Consider the following 13,474-nt stretch of genomic DNA (forward strand, 5'->3'; position numbering starts at 1 on the left):
AGATTCCATATAATTGCATGAGGCATCTTTAATCCAGTACTCAAATCACTCATTTTAAAGGCTAACTTATCCTTTACTTTGCTAATTGCTGCAAATAGCAGTCGATGTGTAATTTTGCCATCAGAAAATGTAAAAACATTTTCCCCTCAAGTTCTAAAAAGATTAACAGTTGCCCATTGGGTAGCATGATAGGTTCAAATTAGATTGCACTTGGGCTTGAGATTTTTATTATTTTAACACTAAACCTGACTCAAAATAAATGATTTTACGGTTAAGTTTTCTTTATTAATTGTGACATCCTGTAGCAATGAAGTACACATCTCAACATTTCGGTTCTGAGAAAACTTACATGCCTTGCAGCTCCAACTTCTCGCGCCCTTTCCTTCTTCCTTGTACTTTGCATTCTCTTCCCGTTTGTATCAAAGTTTACTATTAGGTAAATGCCTTATAAAGTGGTACCAAGAAGCTTTTGAGGAGGTGTGTTGAAAGTGGGGGTAGGAATGAGTGTTGACTAACGTGGTGTCATATTACATAAGGAATTTGAAAGAAGGTGAGAAAAAGAACATTAAAATGCAATGTTCAATGCTGCTGGAATTTAATGGATTGATATGAATGTAATATAACTGACAAGATAAAGTTTGGTTGTTGCAGTCAGACTAGAAGATATAAGCAAATAAGCACTTTGCTTTATTTCCCTGTTCTAGTTAGGTTCTCAAAATATGTCATGAACTGGACCATGACTTGTGACAACAATGACTACTCTCCTCTTAGCTCCACTATAATGATACTCAATTTGTTATGGCAAGCAATGTTCCCTCTAATTTGTAATGACCAGTGTGCATAAAATTCTTGAGCTTTACAATTTTTTGCCCAGTGACAATAACATGTGCACACTGAATTTTATATATAAAGGTATTTATTTTAACAGCTAGCAAAACAGCGTCAATAAAAAAACTTGATCTTTGCTGGATTTGATTATTTCCGTTCTGGGTTCATCTGCACTCTCACAAAACATACGTAGCGGGCCTGTAGCAGGTAATGAAAGATTTTCTCACCAGAAATATTGCACACCATTCATATGAGATTTGCTTGCTAAATGACACTTTAAAAAGTCAAGCTTCCAAATATCACTCCACTTCTTCCCACTTGTAAATTCTCCAGCAAATTTTGCATTGTGACAATACATGAAGGTAACACAAGTCTCTGTACTGTGTGCATAAATATTTCTCATGCTGCAAGTTCCTGATCTCATAAGCTTTTGGTGCAATAGCTTCTACTGTTTCATTAAGCTATTCTGCTTTAAAATAAACTAGCAGTTCTTTTGTGCTTCATAACCTTTTCTTCTTTGCAATTCAACACAGTGAATCAATAATTTCTTCAATAAAAACAATATACAGTAAATAAGCCAGTTCTAAAATTGACAGACTCCATATTGTCAACACTTTCCGCATCACACACCAGAAAAGGAAATGTGATTGTGTACGATCATGAAATATACTTAACATGCAAACGTGGTAGAGGGTGACAACCTTTTGTGTGCAGTTTAAATTCCTTGGGCGCTAGTAGCAAAAGATGTGTGCATGCACACACCTTAAAGGGAACATTGGATGTAAGGGTTGAGGACTTCCTTTTTTACCTTTGCAACATCCAAGGAAGTACAAGAAATAGCTCAATGTACATGGGTTTAGCATTTACGTCCACCATTGCTCAGGATCCAACATTTATATTAATCCGAAAGCTTTGAGCAAAAGTTAGAAACAAAGAAAATGGAAGGGACTTTTTTACCTGAATAGAGTCCCATAAATTTTACTATTTCATCTTTTCCATCTTACCAATTCTTGGTTGCCTTTCAACTAATTTTATGTTGAAAGGGAAAAGTGAATAGATGTGGACAATAAACTAATGTTAAAGAGTTGGTTGCTGACATGATTACTTTATGATCATGACATAGGATGGAGGGGTTGATGGGAGACTGGGCATTGCTAGTGCTTTTAAAAGTGGTCTATTGGCATGACTGAAGTAAACTTTACATCTGAGGACTCACTGAAATATTGCAAGCAGCTTTCACTGTATTCCCATTATCTTCCTCCTCTACAGAATCATTCTCCCAGCTGCTCTTTGCAGTTCCAAACCTGCTGTTGCCTAATGTTGTGTGGATCATTGCATATTGTAACCACCTGGATATCTAAAGTGCATCTTCCCGATGCCCTTTGCTTGATCTATCACATACTTGATGGTCACTTGGCATTCATTGTAATATTGTTGGGTATCCCTGGTCTCCAAGACGTGAAGCACCCTGCGGGATGAAAGCTTCATGTCAGTTGTAGTGGAATCTTGTGCACATCAGTATAAATAAGATTTTGTGTTTGTACACCAGGTGCACATTGATAACATGGAAGCCCTTGTGTATTGTCATATCTGCATCGTCACTGATGCCTTGCTTCTGTCTGTACTGAGCCAGCCATTGATGGAAATGCAAGCACCTGCTCATTTTATTGAAATCAGTTTAATAAATATGTTTTCCTGTCAAAAGGCTCATCAGTTAAATAGATAATACAATTTTGGGCTTTTAACAGAAAACCCCAGAAATACCTTCAGTGGAGTCTTAAGAAATCCAGAGTCAAAAGATTTTGAAGGCATTTGTGACCTGGATATCCCCAGGTAATGTGAAGCAATCAGATCTTGCAGGGAACAGGTGTTCCTATGGGAAATAGCTGACGTACTGTATATATTATCTGACATAACCAGAGCCTCTTAATGGCATTGTTGTTTTGATGGAAAGGAAACTCAGGTTCTGCCTACGTACTTTCTGCCACAGGTATTGTCTCTGTGAGCTGCACCACACTCTGCCATCCAAATGCAGATTGCTTGAAGCAGGCTCTTGCTGACGCTCTTCATCAAGGGTCCATTTTAAGACAGCCAAGAAGCAAATGTTTGTAACATGATTATGTAATGAAATGGTACTGTGAGAAGAAAGAAAGGTGGGTGTTTATATTGCTAGTTTCACTTCCCTTTTTAGGACTTTCCACAGCAGTTTAACAGCCAGTGAAGTAGTTCTGATGGACTGGTTTGGCAGATAATACTCATTTGGAATAGGACCAATTAAATCCAAAGACCTGGTAACTACTAACTGATCAAACAAGCTTTTGGTATGCAAAATCAGCTCAGCTGTCTAAGCAGCTCTGGAATATCCCTCAGATGGTTAGTTTAGGTGTGCACTATGGGAAGATCAAAGTGCAAAATGCAGGTCAGCTGTGGGAGGTGGGGGTGAGCTTTGCAAGAGAATACCAAATTGACATTTTGGATTACATAATGTCCACAACTAGAGAGTTTAACTGCATGCAATGATGATGTGCATCAACATACAAAGCACCTAGATTGCTTTGAATAGAGAAGCACACATTTGTGAATGTAAATGTGTGGCCCTTAACCAGGAAAGTAGCCTCCAAATGCAAGTTTGCTGGAGCATTACTTAAAGATTTGGTCCATACCTGAAACATTAATGTGGAGTCCAGCAGAAAAGAAACAGCAAATTCTCCAATTCACCAATTTTGCAAGTAAGGCTGCCGTCTTACATGGGCCACTTCAATCTTTGTCTGAGTGTCCACTTCCATTGTTATGACATCTGATATCTATCCCACTCCTCTCAGGGCGAGGTCAGCTGATTTAGATTGATTACTTTTAACTGTGGTTGTCATTGAGAACTGCAGCTTTGAAAGTTCACAGCAGGCAAAAAGTCACACAGAAAATCAGACACTACAACAACAGTGCAGATGCTGAAAATCTGGTGCAACACACAAAAACTGGAGGAACTCAGCAAGTCAGGCAGTATCTGTGGAGAGAAATGGACAGTCAATGTTTTAGGTCAAGACAATTTATCAGCTCTCTTGCACTACTCCTGAAACTGCACCTGACACAGGTGTGTGCTGTGTCATAGAAATGATCCCTTCAGCCCATGTAAGGGAAAGATAAACAAGCTTTGAGGATTCAGGTCACTGAGGGAGAAGGAACACTTCAGGGTTGCTGCAGGGTATTTTCTTTTTTTAAAAAAAGAATATAATAAGTGATAAAGAAACACATAAAAGGATATACAAAATACCAAGTCTAAGATGATTATGTAAAATAATTGAAAAAGAACAAGACTTTTGATTAGCAAATGATTAACAAGACAACAAATCTAAAACAGAGAGTAGAATAATTCATACAATAGCAAGCCTCAATCCCTTCTGCTCACTGAGCACTTCAATTTATGACTGGCTGGAGAATCTCAGAGGTCCTTGGCACTGATCGCGATTCTGGTTGAAGGAGAGAAGTCCAATGATCTTGCTTACTACTCACACTGATAAAAAAAAATAAAGCTCGCACTTCTTTTATAATCTCTACCTACCAGTTAGTTACAAAAAACTATTTTTAATGATTGATCCTAAAGGAGGATTTTATATTTTCCACTGATCTAATCTCGAGAGGGTTCAGAGGATGTCCACAAGCACTGTTCCCTCCAAGCTGTGTGGCTGCGCAGTAACTGAATTACTCTCATGCACCTAGCTTTGTTGTCATGCAGCGGGAATTTTCTTTTCTATAATGTTAATATAATTTTGAAATAATGCAAACAGCAAGTTGATTAATGTAGTTATCCAATCAACATTAAGATTCTGACCAATTCACAATATCAAGCAGCATTAACTGTCCTATAACGATGTTTTAGAAGATCTGCCATTTCTTTGTAAATTCCTTCAGAAAGGCTATTTGAATACAATTGAATCACTGCAGTACACGGTTAAGGTCACAGTATCCCAGCCATACCATTTATTAGAGTGATGAAGTTAAAGATCTGCTTGCACCTGTATGTTCTAATGTTGATATTGCATCTATTATTTGATTCATTCAATGTGTGTGTATTCACTTGGATAATAGATTTCAAGAGAATGGCAAGCTTTTGACCCTGTTTCAAATGCAACCATTTTTGAATTTGGAAAAGAGAATGTTGTATGACTGACAAAAGAATACTCAGCTACTATCATGAATTATGATGAAAGTGTTGCCTCAAAAATATCACAGTAATAATTTGATTTTAAATGTGTTGTTTCTGAGAAAGTTAAGACTGGAGATATGTTGAATTATGAGTTTAGAAACAAAGAATTTGAAGAACTGTTATTTCTTGTTGGTATATTTTAAGCTTCTAGTACTGATTGTAAATGTGGATTTAGTCCTATGAATTCAATCAGATGTAAATCTAGAAACAGACTAGAAGGGGAACATCTGGATAATCTAAAGGGAATTAAGATCCACCTTTTATCTGCATTTGAAATTAACTGGACAGTGCTTATAGACAATGGATTTGTTATAATGAGAAAAAGTTCACAAAACATGAAAGATTTTCTTTGTTATACTGTATTTCATTATACCCTTCAATTAATAAATGAAATCAAAACTGTAATTTTTCAACTTTCATTCTAAATATTCATAGTATGCATATTTAAAAAAAAAAATTTAAAGTGCTGTGCAGTTTTCAGGCCATGTAAAAATTTCTTGTTCAGAGTGATGTTGGTCCATCCAGCTGTAAATAAAATTAGCGGGAATGTTGTTCATGAGAATGACTCTGGCAACGAAAGGGTTAACATATGAGGAGTCTTTGAAGGGTCTGGGGCTGTACTTGCTGGAGTTTCGAAGAATGATGGGGGATCTCATTGAAACCTATCAAATATTTAAAGGCCTGGACAGAGTGGATGTGGAGAAGGTATTTCCTATGGTAGGTGAGTCTAGGACCAGAGGTCACAGCTTCAGAATAGAGGGATGTCCCTTCAGAAAAGAGATGTGGAGGAATTTCTTTAGCTACAAGGTGGTGAATCTGTGGAATTCATTGTCCTGGATGGCTGTGGAGTCCAAATTATTGGGCATATTTAAATTGGAGTTTGAAAGATTCTAGATTAGTAAGGGTGTCAAAGATTACAGGGAAAAAGGAGAAAGGGGTTGAGAGAGATATCTGTGGAATCACCATGATGGAATGGTGGAGCAGACTCAATGGGCCAAATGGCCTAATTCTCCTCCTATATCTTATGGTTTAATGCATTACTATGTACTTGTTGGGAATGACTTCCAAGTGCCAATATCCTGCATAATTTTCCAACAGATTTATGTCATGTTGTAACACACAAATGCTGGTCAGGCAGCATGCTGAGATCCTCCAGCATTTTGTGTATTCCTCTGGATTTCCAGCATCTGCAGACTCTCTTGAGTCTATGTCATGCTGTAGCCTTCAACAACATTCTTCGCTAACCAAACTTCACCAATTTTTGTATCATCTGCATGTTAAATGTTAAATACTTAACATTGCTCCTTCATTGACATGCAAGTCATTAATATATATCACAAACAACAAAGGTCCCTGCACCAATCCTTGTACACCACTTTCCAATCACAAAATCATCTTACCACCATTATCTTCTGCCTGCTATCATTATGCCAATTTTGGATCCAATGGTCATTATCATAATTTTGTGAATGCTTTCCTGAATTATAATGCTGACTGTACAGCTGCAGTAAATCCTTTTCTACAACATGGAGTGGAATGTACAGAGGTTGCATATAAACCCAAGTCTTTTAAAAAAAATATTTTTGGCCGTCAATTTCTTATCCATTTGAACACAGGAAGATCAGAATAATTTTCTATCCACCTTTGTTAAGAACCACATTTATTGCACTATATTAATGTGCATGTTTCAATGTTCATTAGAATGCAAGTGGGGTATTTGCAATTCCACACACAAAAAACAGCACTATTTTTGTTTGGGAGTGTCTCCAGTCACCTTCTATGGGCTGCAGGACAAGCTATGTTACATCCAGTTCTGCTTATCAGTCTGAAAGTATACCAAGGCCGGACTACTTTAGGATCCATTTTATTATGTTTTCTACCTGATTTGGATTGAAGTGCTGGTTGTCCATTTCAAATTAGACAAGAATTAAGTTGACAGATTTCAAGCAATCTTTTGAACAAAACTATGATAACCTGTTTTCTTACATTGTTCAGAAATCCTGATAGTTAAGCTGGTTCTGGTTCTCACACTCCCTTTAAAGTCACTACGGCCCGGATTCCTGTTCTTCTTTTAAATTCACTTGAGCTTCAATTTCCCTGTTCCTTTGAAACTCACCGGTGCCCTATTTTCTATGCTCTTTTTAAACTGACTGGAGCCCTCTTTCCCCATGCATGCTTTAAACTCACTGGGACCCCATTCTCACACTGCTTTTAAACTCAATAGGACCTTGTTTTCACATGCCCTTTTAAACTCATGGGGACGCATTTCCCATGGATCCCTTTAATGTCACTTGGATGCTGTTACTATGCTATTTTTACACTTACTGATGCTCTATTTCCTACATTCCATTCAAACTCACTGGGACGTCATTCTCATGCTCCTTTTAAACTCACTTGGTTGACAAAATATTTATCATGCAACAGTGTAACACCTATAAAAACAATCAAAAGTCTTTTTATGTATGAATAGGAGTAATGTTTAAGAGTCTGGAAAATATGCCAGTCCACCAAAGTCCCGAGGCTACCAGATTATCAAAATGTCTTTAATACAAACACTTATTCAGAGAAAAGACTGGCCTGCTGCCCTGATTTTCAAAAGGAATTGATTGGTAAAGAGACAAAAGTTACCCTTATGATATCAACAAAATCACCAGAAGCCTCCTGTCATGGGAACAACATAGAGGTTCAGCAGTATTCTAACTGCCAAACTTAGAAATCTGTTTGAATTGTAACCACTGTGGTCTGAAGAAATATTATTGGGTAATACTTCTGCTGGCCTATTCAGTTTGTTGTTCTTTCTTTCTGAAGTGCCTGTTTTTATTAACTTTGCCACTGAAGCTACTTTTTTTTGTTCGGTATTTTTTCAGTATTTCTTTGGGCAAGCCACATTACCATCTAACCATATAACACCTTTTAAGGGGAGGTGTGCAGCCGTTGCAGTTGGTTTTGTCTTGTCTTATCCCTTCAGCTCTTCCCTGCCTTGAGTTGTTGGAAGGTGCTGTATAAGTGAAAAATTGTTGCTACGTAAAAGTATATTTTCTTATTCTATCATGAGTACATAAAGGTGAGTTTAAAAAGAACAAAATAACATGAAGTCAATGAGTCATCTTAAGGTCACAGGGATTTTGTCACAGCAATTCAAAGTTGTAGATAGCCATGCCCTTATGAATGTGCTTTCACAACTGGGTTGGGGGGGGGGGGGGTTGGATTGGGAAAGCAGAGCTGAGGTTATACTCAGATCAACCATGATCTTATTAAATGTCAGAGCAAGCTCAAGCAGTAAAGTAGATGACTCCTTCTCTTAATCTGTATGTTTGTTATGGCATGGTTGTACAAAGAGAGATTAGGTGTATTAAGCTTATACTCACTTTAGTTTAGTAAAAATGAGAGGTGATTTCAATGAAACATACAAAATTAATATCAGGCTTGGCAGCAGACAAATGATAATGTTTCCTCAGGTTGGAATTTTAGGGATCAGTCTCAAAGTACAGGTTCGAGCATTTATGACAGAGGTGAGGAGAATAATTTTTTTCACTCAGAGGTAGTGAATTTTCAGTGAACTTTCCACATGAGGGTCAGGAAGGTTTAATTACCAAAGATATTCACAATAGATGCAAGGTTTTTAAATATTAATCCATGTTACTGAATAAGGCTAGAGACTAGTGTTGCATCAATGTTGTTGCTTCACAACTGTGGGATTGAATTTGCACATTCTTTTTGTGACTGTATGGGTTTCCTCTGGCTCTTTTGATTTTCTCCCACATCACAAAAAATGTGCTAAGAAGTTAAATAAACTCTTTAAGTTACCCCTTATTATAGGAACATGGTGAAGAGTCAAAGGGGAGACAATGGGAATGTGTGAGAGAATGTCACTGGAGAACAGAGAAACAAGGAAAGAGTAATGAGGTGAATGGAATTGCTCCCCTGGGAGCTGGCATGAACCCAATGTCTGTTTCTGAGGGTATTCCATGAGGCCCAGCAGCCTGGAGATGGGGTGCAAGCCCACAATCGACTCCATTTCTCATCGATCTTGCCCATTAAAATGCCAAGGAAGATTGAAATCATTGAGGCAAGTGCAAAAAAAAGGGGTGTTAATTGCTATCTAGCAGCCTCTCACTCTGCTGCCGCAGAAGGTGTGTGTCAGTCAGCCAATCTCAGTCTCTCTCTCTCTCTCCCTCCCTGCTCCTGGAGATGGTCCTCCTCGATGCTGTCAGAGGATGGTGCCAGAGTTCTGGGTCTTGGGCAAGGTTTAATCAATGCGGTTTGTGGGTTGGACTCTGTAGTTCATGTTATGATGTGTTTCTGGTCACTCTGTTTTGTTGCTATTTTTGGTGATTTTGAATTGGGGTGGTCTGCAGATAACGAACACTGAGCTGGACTGAATATGTCTGGACTCTTTTGATTTTGTGTTTCATATTGTGTATTTTGCTCTTTTTTGTTGCTGTTTGCTCAATTTGTTTTTTTGTGTGCAGGGGGGGGTGATGTTTTCCTCTGAACAGGTTCCATGGTTTTCTCTGTTTTCTGTTTGTCTGGGGGGGGTGGGGGGTGGGAGAGACGATTCTTAGGGCTGTATACTGCATACATTGACAATAAAAGTACTCTGAATTTTTGAAATAGCCTTCTTCTGTGGGGGTAAAAAGCAGAAGTTAGTATTTTGGGTTTCTATGAATTAAGACCATTCAGGTATGTTGTATAAAGTGCTGCTACACTTTTATTACCTCCAACTATCTGGCCTACTTGTCTGTAAAATTCTGCTCATCCAATTCTACATTCCCTCTGTCTGCTCTTTTCCGCTTATTTCGTTAATATGCATTGGCTCCCACTATCTTAATATTGAATTTGTTACTGAAGTCGAAATGTTGTTTATAAATGTCATCCAACAACCTTCCTCCCAAAGTCCTTCAAATCACCTCTGATGAATGACCCCAAACCCGAAACATTGAACTCCTTTTATCTTCATTGATACTGACAGCTCTAAAATGGATCACCTTTCCGGTTTTTTTTGAACTTCGCTTTCCAAATACGAGCAAAAAACAAAACATTTACCTATGCCCTATGCATAATTGGAGCTAACTTTACTATCCAAATTGAGTCTATGATTGGAAAGTCTCCCAGCGCAGCAGATGGCGCTGCGATTGACTTGCCGCGACAAGTACGTGAACGCCACGGTCTTCCCCTGTTATCTTTCCTGTTCACTCGCCGGGTTCTGCTCTCACGGCCACTCTGTCCTTGCAGTCCTTCAGCTGCCACCTCCAGCGCCCAACCCCCTACACTCACCTCCATCTTTACCTGTCGGAACACCTGAGCGGCTGGCCAGCCAATCCAGACTCCGTGCGCAGGCGCACTCCCTCCCTCCCGCCCCGCGCGCCTTTACCTCGAGCGCGTCGTCGGAAGCTGGAGCCGATGCTTTGACGCTGTCATGGCGGCACTAGGTTGAGGAACGAGGAAGAGAATCTGTCTGTTTCGTCCCTGAAGTTCTTTTTAAAAAAACTTTGTGTGTTATTTTTTTAAAACTATCTGACCCGGAGCGTGTATCAGCCTGAGAGCCGTGAGGTGCCCAAGTGGAAAGCGAGTGAGTGGGCCCGGATCGAGACAGACGGGGAGCGCTGCAGAGCAGTCTCGGGGCAGCAGCCGAGCTCGGCTCGCCGTGCGCCTCGAAGTTGTCCACCGGTGGCAGTTCTCTTGCGTCTCCAGTCTTCTCCCTTCATCCACTTGCCTACCTGTTCTTTGAGTAGATCGTCATGTCGAATGTGTTCGGCAGTTCACAGCCCGCCGACTCCCGGGGAGGCCAGTCGACACTTGCAGCCGTGTCCGGGGAGCAGAGAGTGGACGAGAGGCAAGTCACTCTTCCCCACACCAGCAGGAACATCTCATCAGGTGCCGACGCGGCTGCTTCCTTGGGCCTCAACCCTTCTCTACCTATTCGTGGGATCAGGATGAAATTCGCAGTGTTGACAAGTCTCTTAAAGGCCGGTGAAGTGACCAACCGAGATATCGTGGAAACCATATTTAACCTGGTAAGAGAGTATGACCCCCCCCCCCCAGCCCCAATTGGTCACATAGTTATCCACTTGGACGTTTACAACATGCATTTCTTCCATGTTTACATTTCCAGTTGAAAACGTAGGAACCTGCTGCGTTTTATTTTGGTTATTCGCTTGTGCTGATGAAATATTGGCGATGGAAAGTTTTGGAGGAGCCTCATGCAGACGCTTGCTTGTTGCATAGCGCAGCGAGATGAGGAATTGTACAACGTTTATATTTTTGTGAATTGAGTTCACCGGTTGCATTCTTTGTATATTTGAAGGATGGGTCGCGTGTTAAATAAGGTTTTATCCTTGGCATCGTGCTGAGGTCTGTGGGACTATAGACGCGGAAGTGAAATTCCAAATCGCACCACGATGTGCAAGTCTTGAGTTTATTGAAAGTAGGTAATATCGGGTTGTTACGTGTAGGTTCAGTCTGAAAAGGAAGGTGATCAGATTGTTAAGTTCTTATTTTTTTCATTGATTTTTAAAGTTTTTTTCATGTTGCTGTCAGAGTAATTACTTACTAATTCTTGAATGAGTGGCTTACTAGGCCATTTCAGAATTTATGTTAGTCAGCTACATTGCCTTTGGTCTAGTGTCATATAGAGACAAGACCATGCACTTTGCCTAAGGGCATTGGTGAACCAAATAGTTTTTCGTAACAATCCTGAAGTTATGATCATGATTAATGGCTAATTTTCTTTTAAATTCTAATTTGTTTTAAATTTAGTAGACTATGGTGGGCTTTGAACTGGACTGTCAGTTTAGATCTCTCCATTATTTGCCTGGTAACTTAACTACTGTGCATTGATTCAACATTTTGTGGCACCTTAATGCCAATATTTTGAAATGTGCAATATAATTGCATGTATGAGAATTTTCTTGTGCCATAGTAATTTTATTTTGTTATGGGTTTTGAATTGATTTTGCTCAATGCAAATTTTTATCAGTACTTCCCAGCAATTAATAATTTCTTTTTGGGGGTAGGATAAACCCCTGGATTGATACGGCAACACAAATTATGAAGAATGTGCTGAAATTTCCCTTATTACCAGTTCTGAGCAAATATCAGTCAAAATAAAGCTAACTAAAGCTAAAAAGAAGTTATATTGTTTAAAGATTTGATACCGTTTTGCTAATGTGACATGTTAGCTAGGAGTATTAATTTAAGTATTGTTGCACAGTATTTGGGTGACAACAGAGCAAAATGTTAAAACTGTAATATATCTACATTGTAACTTTTTAAAATGATGTGAATCCCAACTGCAAGCCTGCAAATGGAGTTCATGTTGAAGCATAGGGGGATATATTATTTATTAGGGTACACTTGTAATGTAGATGCATTTTTTGGCTACATTATCACAATGTGGACATCCATTATATGTTAAGTTGTACTGCTCGCACTATGTTCATGATCCTGATGTGATGTCTAAGTAGTGAGACTCAAATTTGTGCTTGTCATTTGTCAAAAAGAATGCTGAAATGAGATGTTGAGCTTTCAGACAATTAAGCAAACGTGGATGAGATGCAGCAGTTACAGATCTGAATGAAGACATTTCTCCTCATCTTATTTTTATATGGCCTTTCTCTTATTCTGAGACTGTGACTCTTCGTACTATACTCCTTGGATAGACATGTTCACCCTAGTGAGCCCTCTAAGGACTTGCTTCCATCAGATTTGTCATCTGAACTCTGGGGAATACAGGCCTTGACTTTCATTTCTTAGTATGAAAAACAAGCCACATTAGAAGCCAGAAAGTATAATGAAGCTTGGTTTTACTTTTTGTTTGGCAAGTATATCTGTACTTGGATAAGCCCAATGCTATATAGAGTACACCATGTGTGATCTTGCTTAGATCCTATATAACTACAGAAAGACTTCTTGACTCTTGTACTCAAACCCTTTCATTAAAAACACCAACATGCCATTTGCTTTGTATTTGACTTGCTGCACATATGTATTGGCTTTATTTCACCAGTGTACAGGGATGATCTGGTCCCTTGAAGTTCAATATTTTACATTCTCTTGAAAAAATCCTATTATTGCTCAAGAAGAGCAGGGTGAGCTGCCTCAACAAATATCACCCAGTGGGACTCACATCCACTGTGATGAAGTGCTTTGAGAGGCTGGTCACGGCTGGATTAAACTCCTGTCTAAATAAGGACGTGGATCCGCTGCAATTTGTCTACCACCACTGTGGGTCTATAGCAGATGAAATCTCACTGGCTCTGCAATTGGCCTGGACAAGAGTAATACTTGAGTCGGGCTGCTGTTTATTGACTACAGCTCAATGTTCAAAACAGTCATACCCTTAGTTCTAATCAAAAAGCTTTAAAGCCTAGGCCTCTGTACCTCTGTCTGCAACTTGACTTCCTTACCAGGAGAGCACACTGTGTTCAAATTGGAAATAAC

General features: G+C 39.2%; 1 protein-coding gene and 1 long non-coding RNA gene across 3 annotated transcripts in view; one reads left to right on the top strand and one right to left on the bottom strand.

The window, feature by feature from the left end:
* Positions 1-898: 898 nt before the first annotated feature.
* Positions 899-10,346, bottom strand: LOC140726478 (uncharacterized). The gene is made up of 2 exons (XR_012098646.1): positions 10,310-10,346; positions 899-3,832 (listed from the first exon to the last, which is right to left on the bottom strand). It is a non-coding gene; the product is annotated as an uncharacterized lncRNA (long non-coding RNA).
* Positions 10,347-10,411: 65 nt separating this feature from the next.
* Positions 10,412-13,474, top strand: part of lrba (LPS-responsive vesicle trafficking, beach and anchor containing) — an 807,866-nt gene continuing 804,803 nt past the window's right edge. For both annotated transcript variants that reach the window (XM_073042906.1, XM_073042907.1), the window contains exon 1: positions 10,412-11,049. In XM_073042906.1, the coding sequence (XP_072899007.1) occupies positions 10,774-11,049 (276 nt within the window). In that variant the 5' untranslated portion in view covers positions 10,412-10,773. The remainder of the gene's footprint in view (positions 11,050-13,474) is intronic.

The sequence above is a fragment of the Hemitrygon akajei genome, chromosome 4, assembly GCF_048418815.1.
Source record: "Hemitrygon akajei chromosome 4, sHemAka1.3, whole genome shotgun sequence".
In the NCBI taxonomy this organism is placed as follows: Eukaryota; Metazoa; Chordata; class Chondrichthyes; order Myliobatiformes; family Dasyatidae; genus Hemitrygon; species Hemitrygon akajei.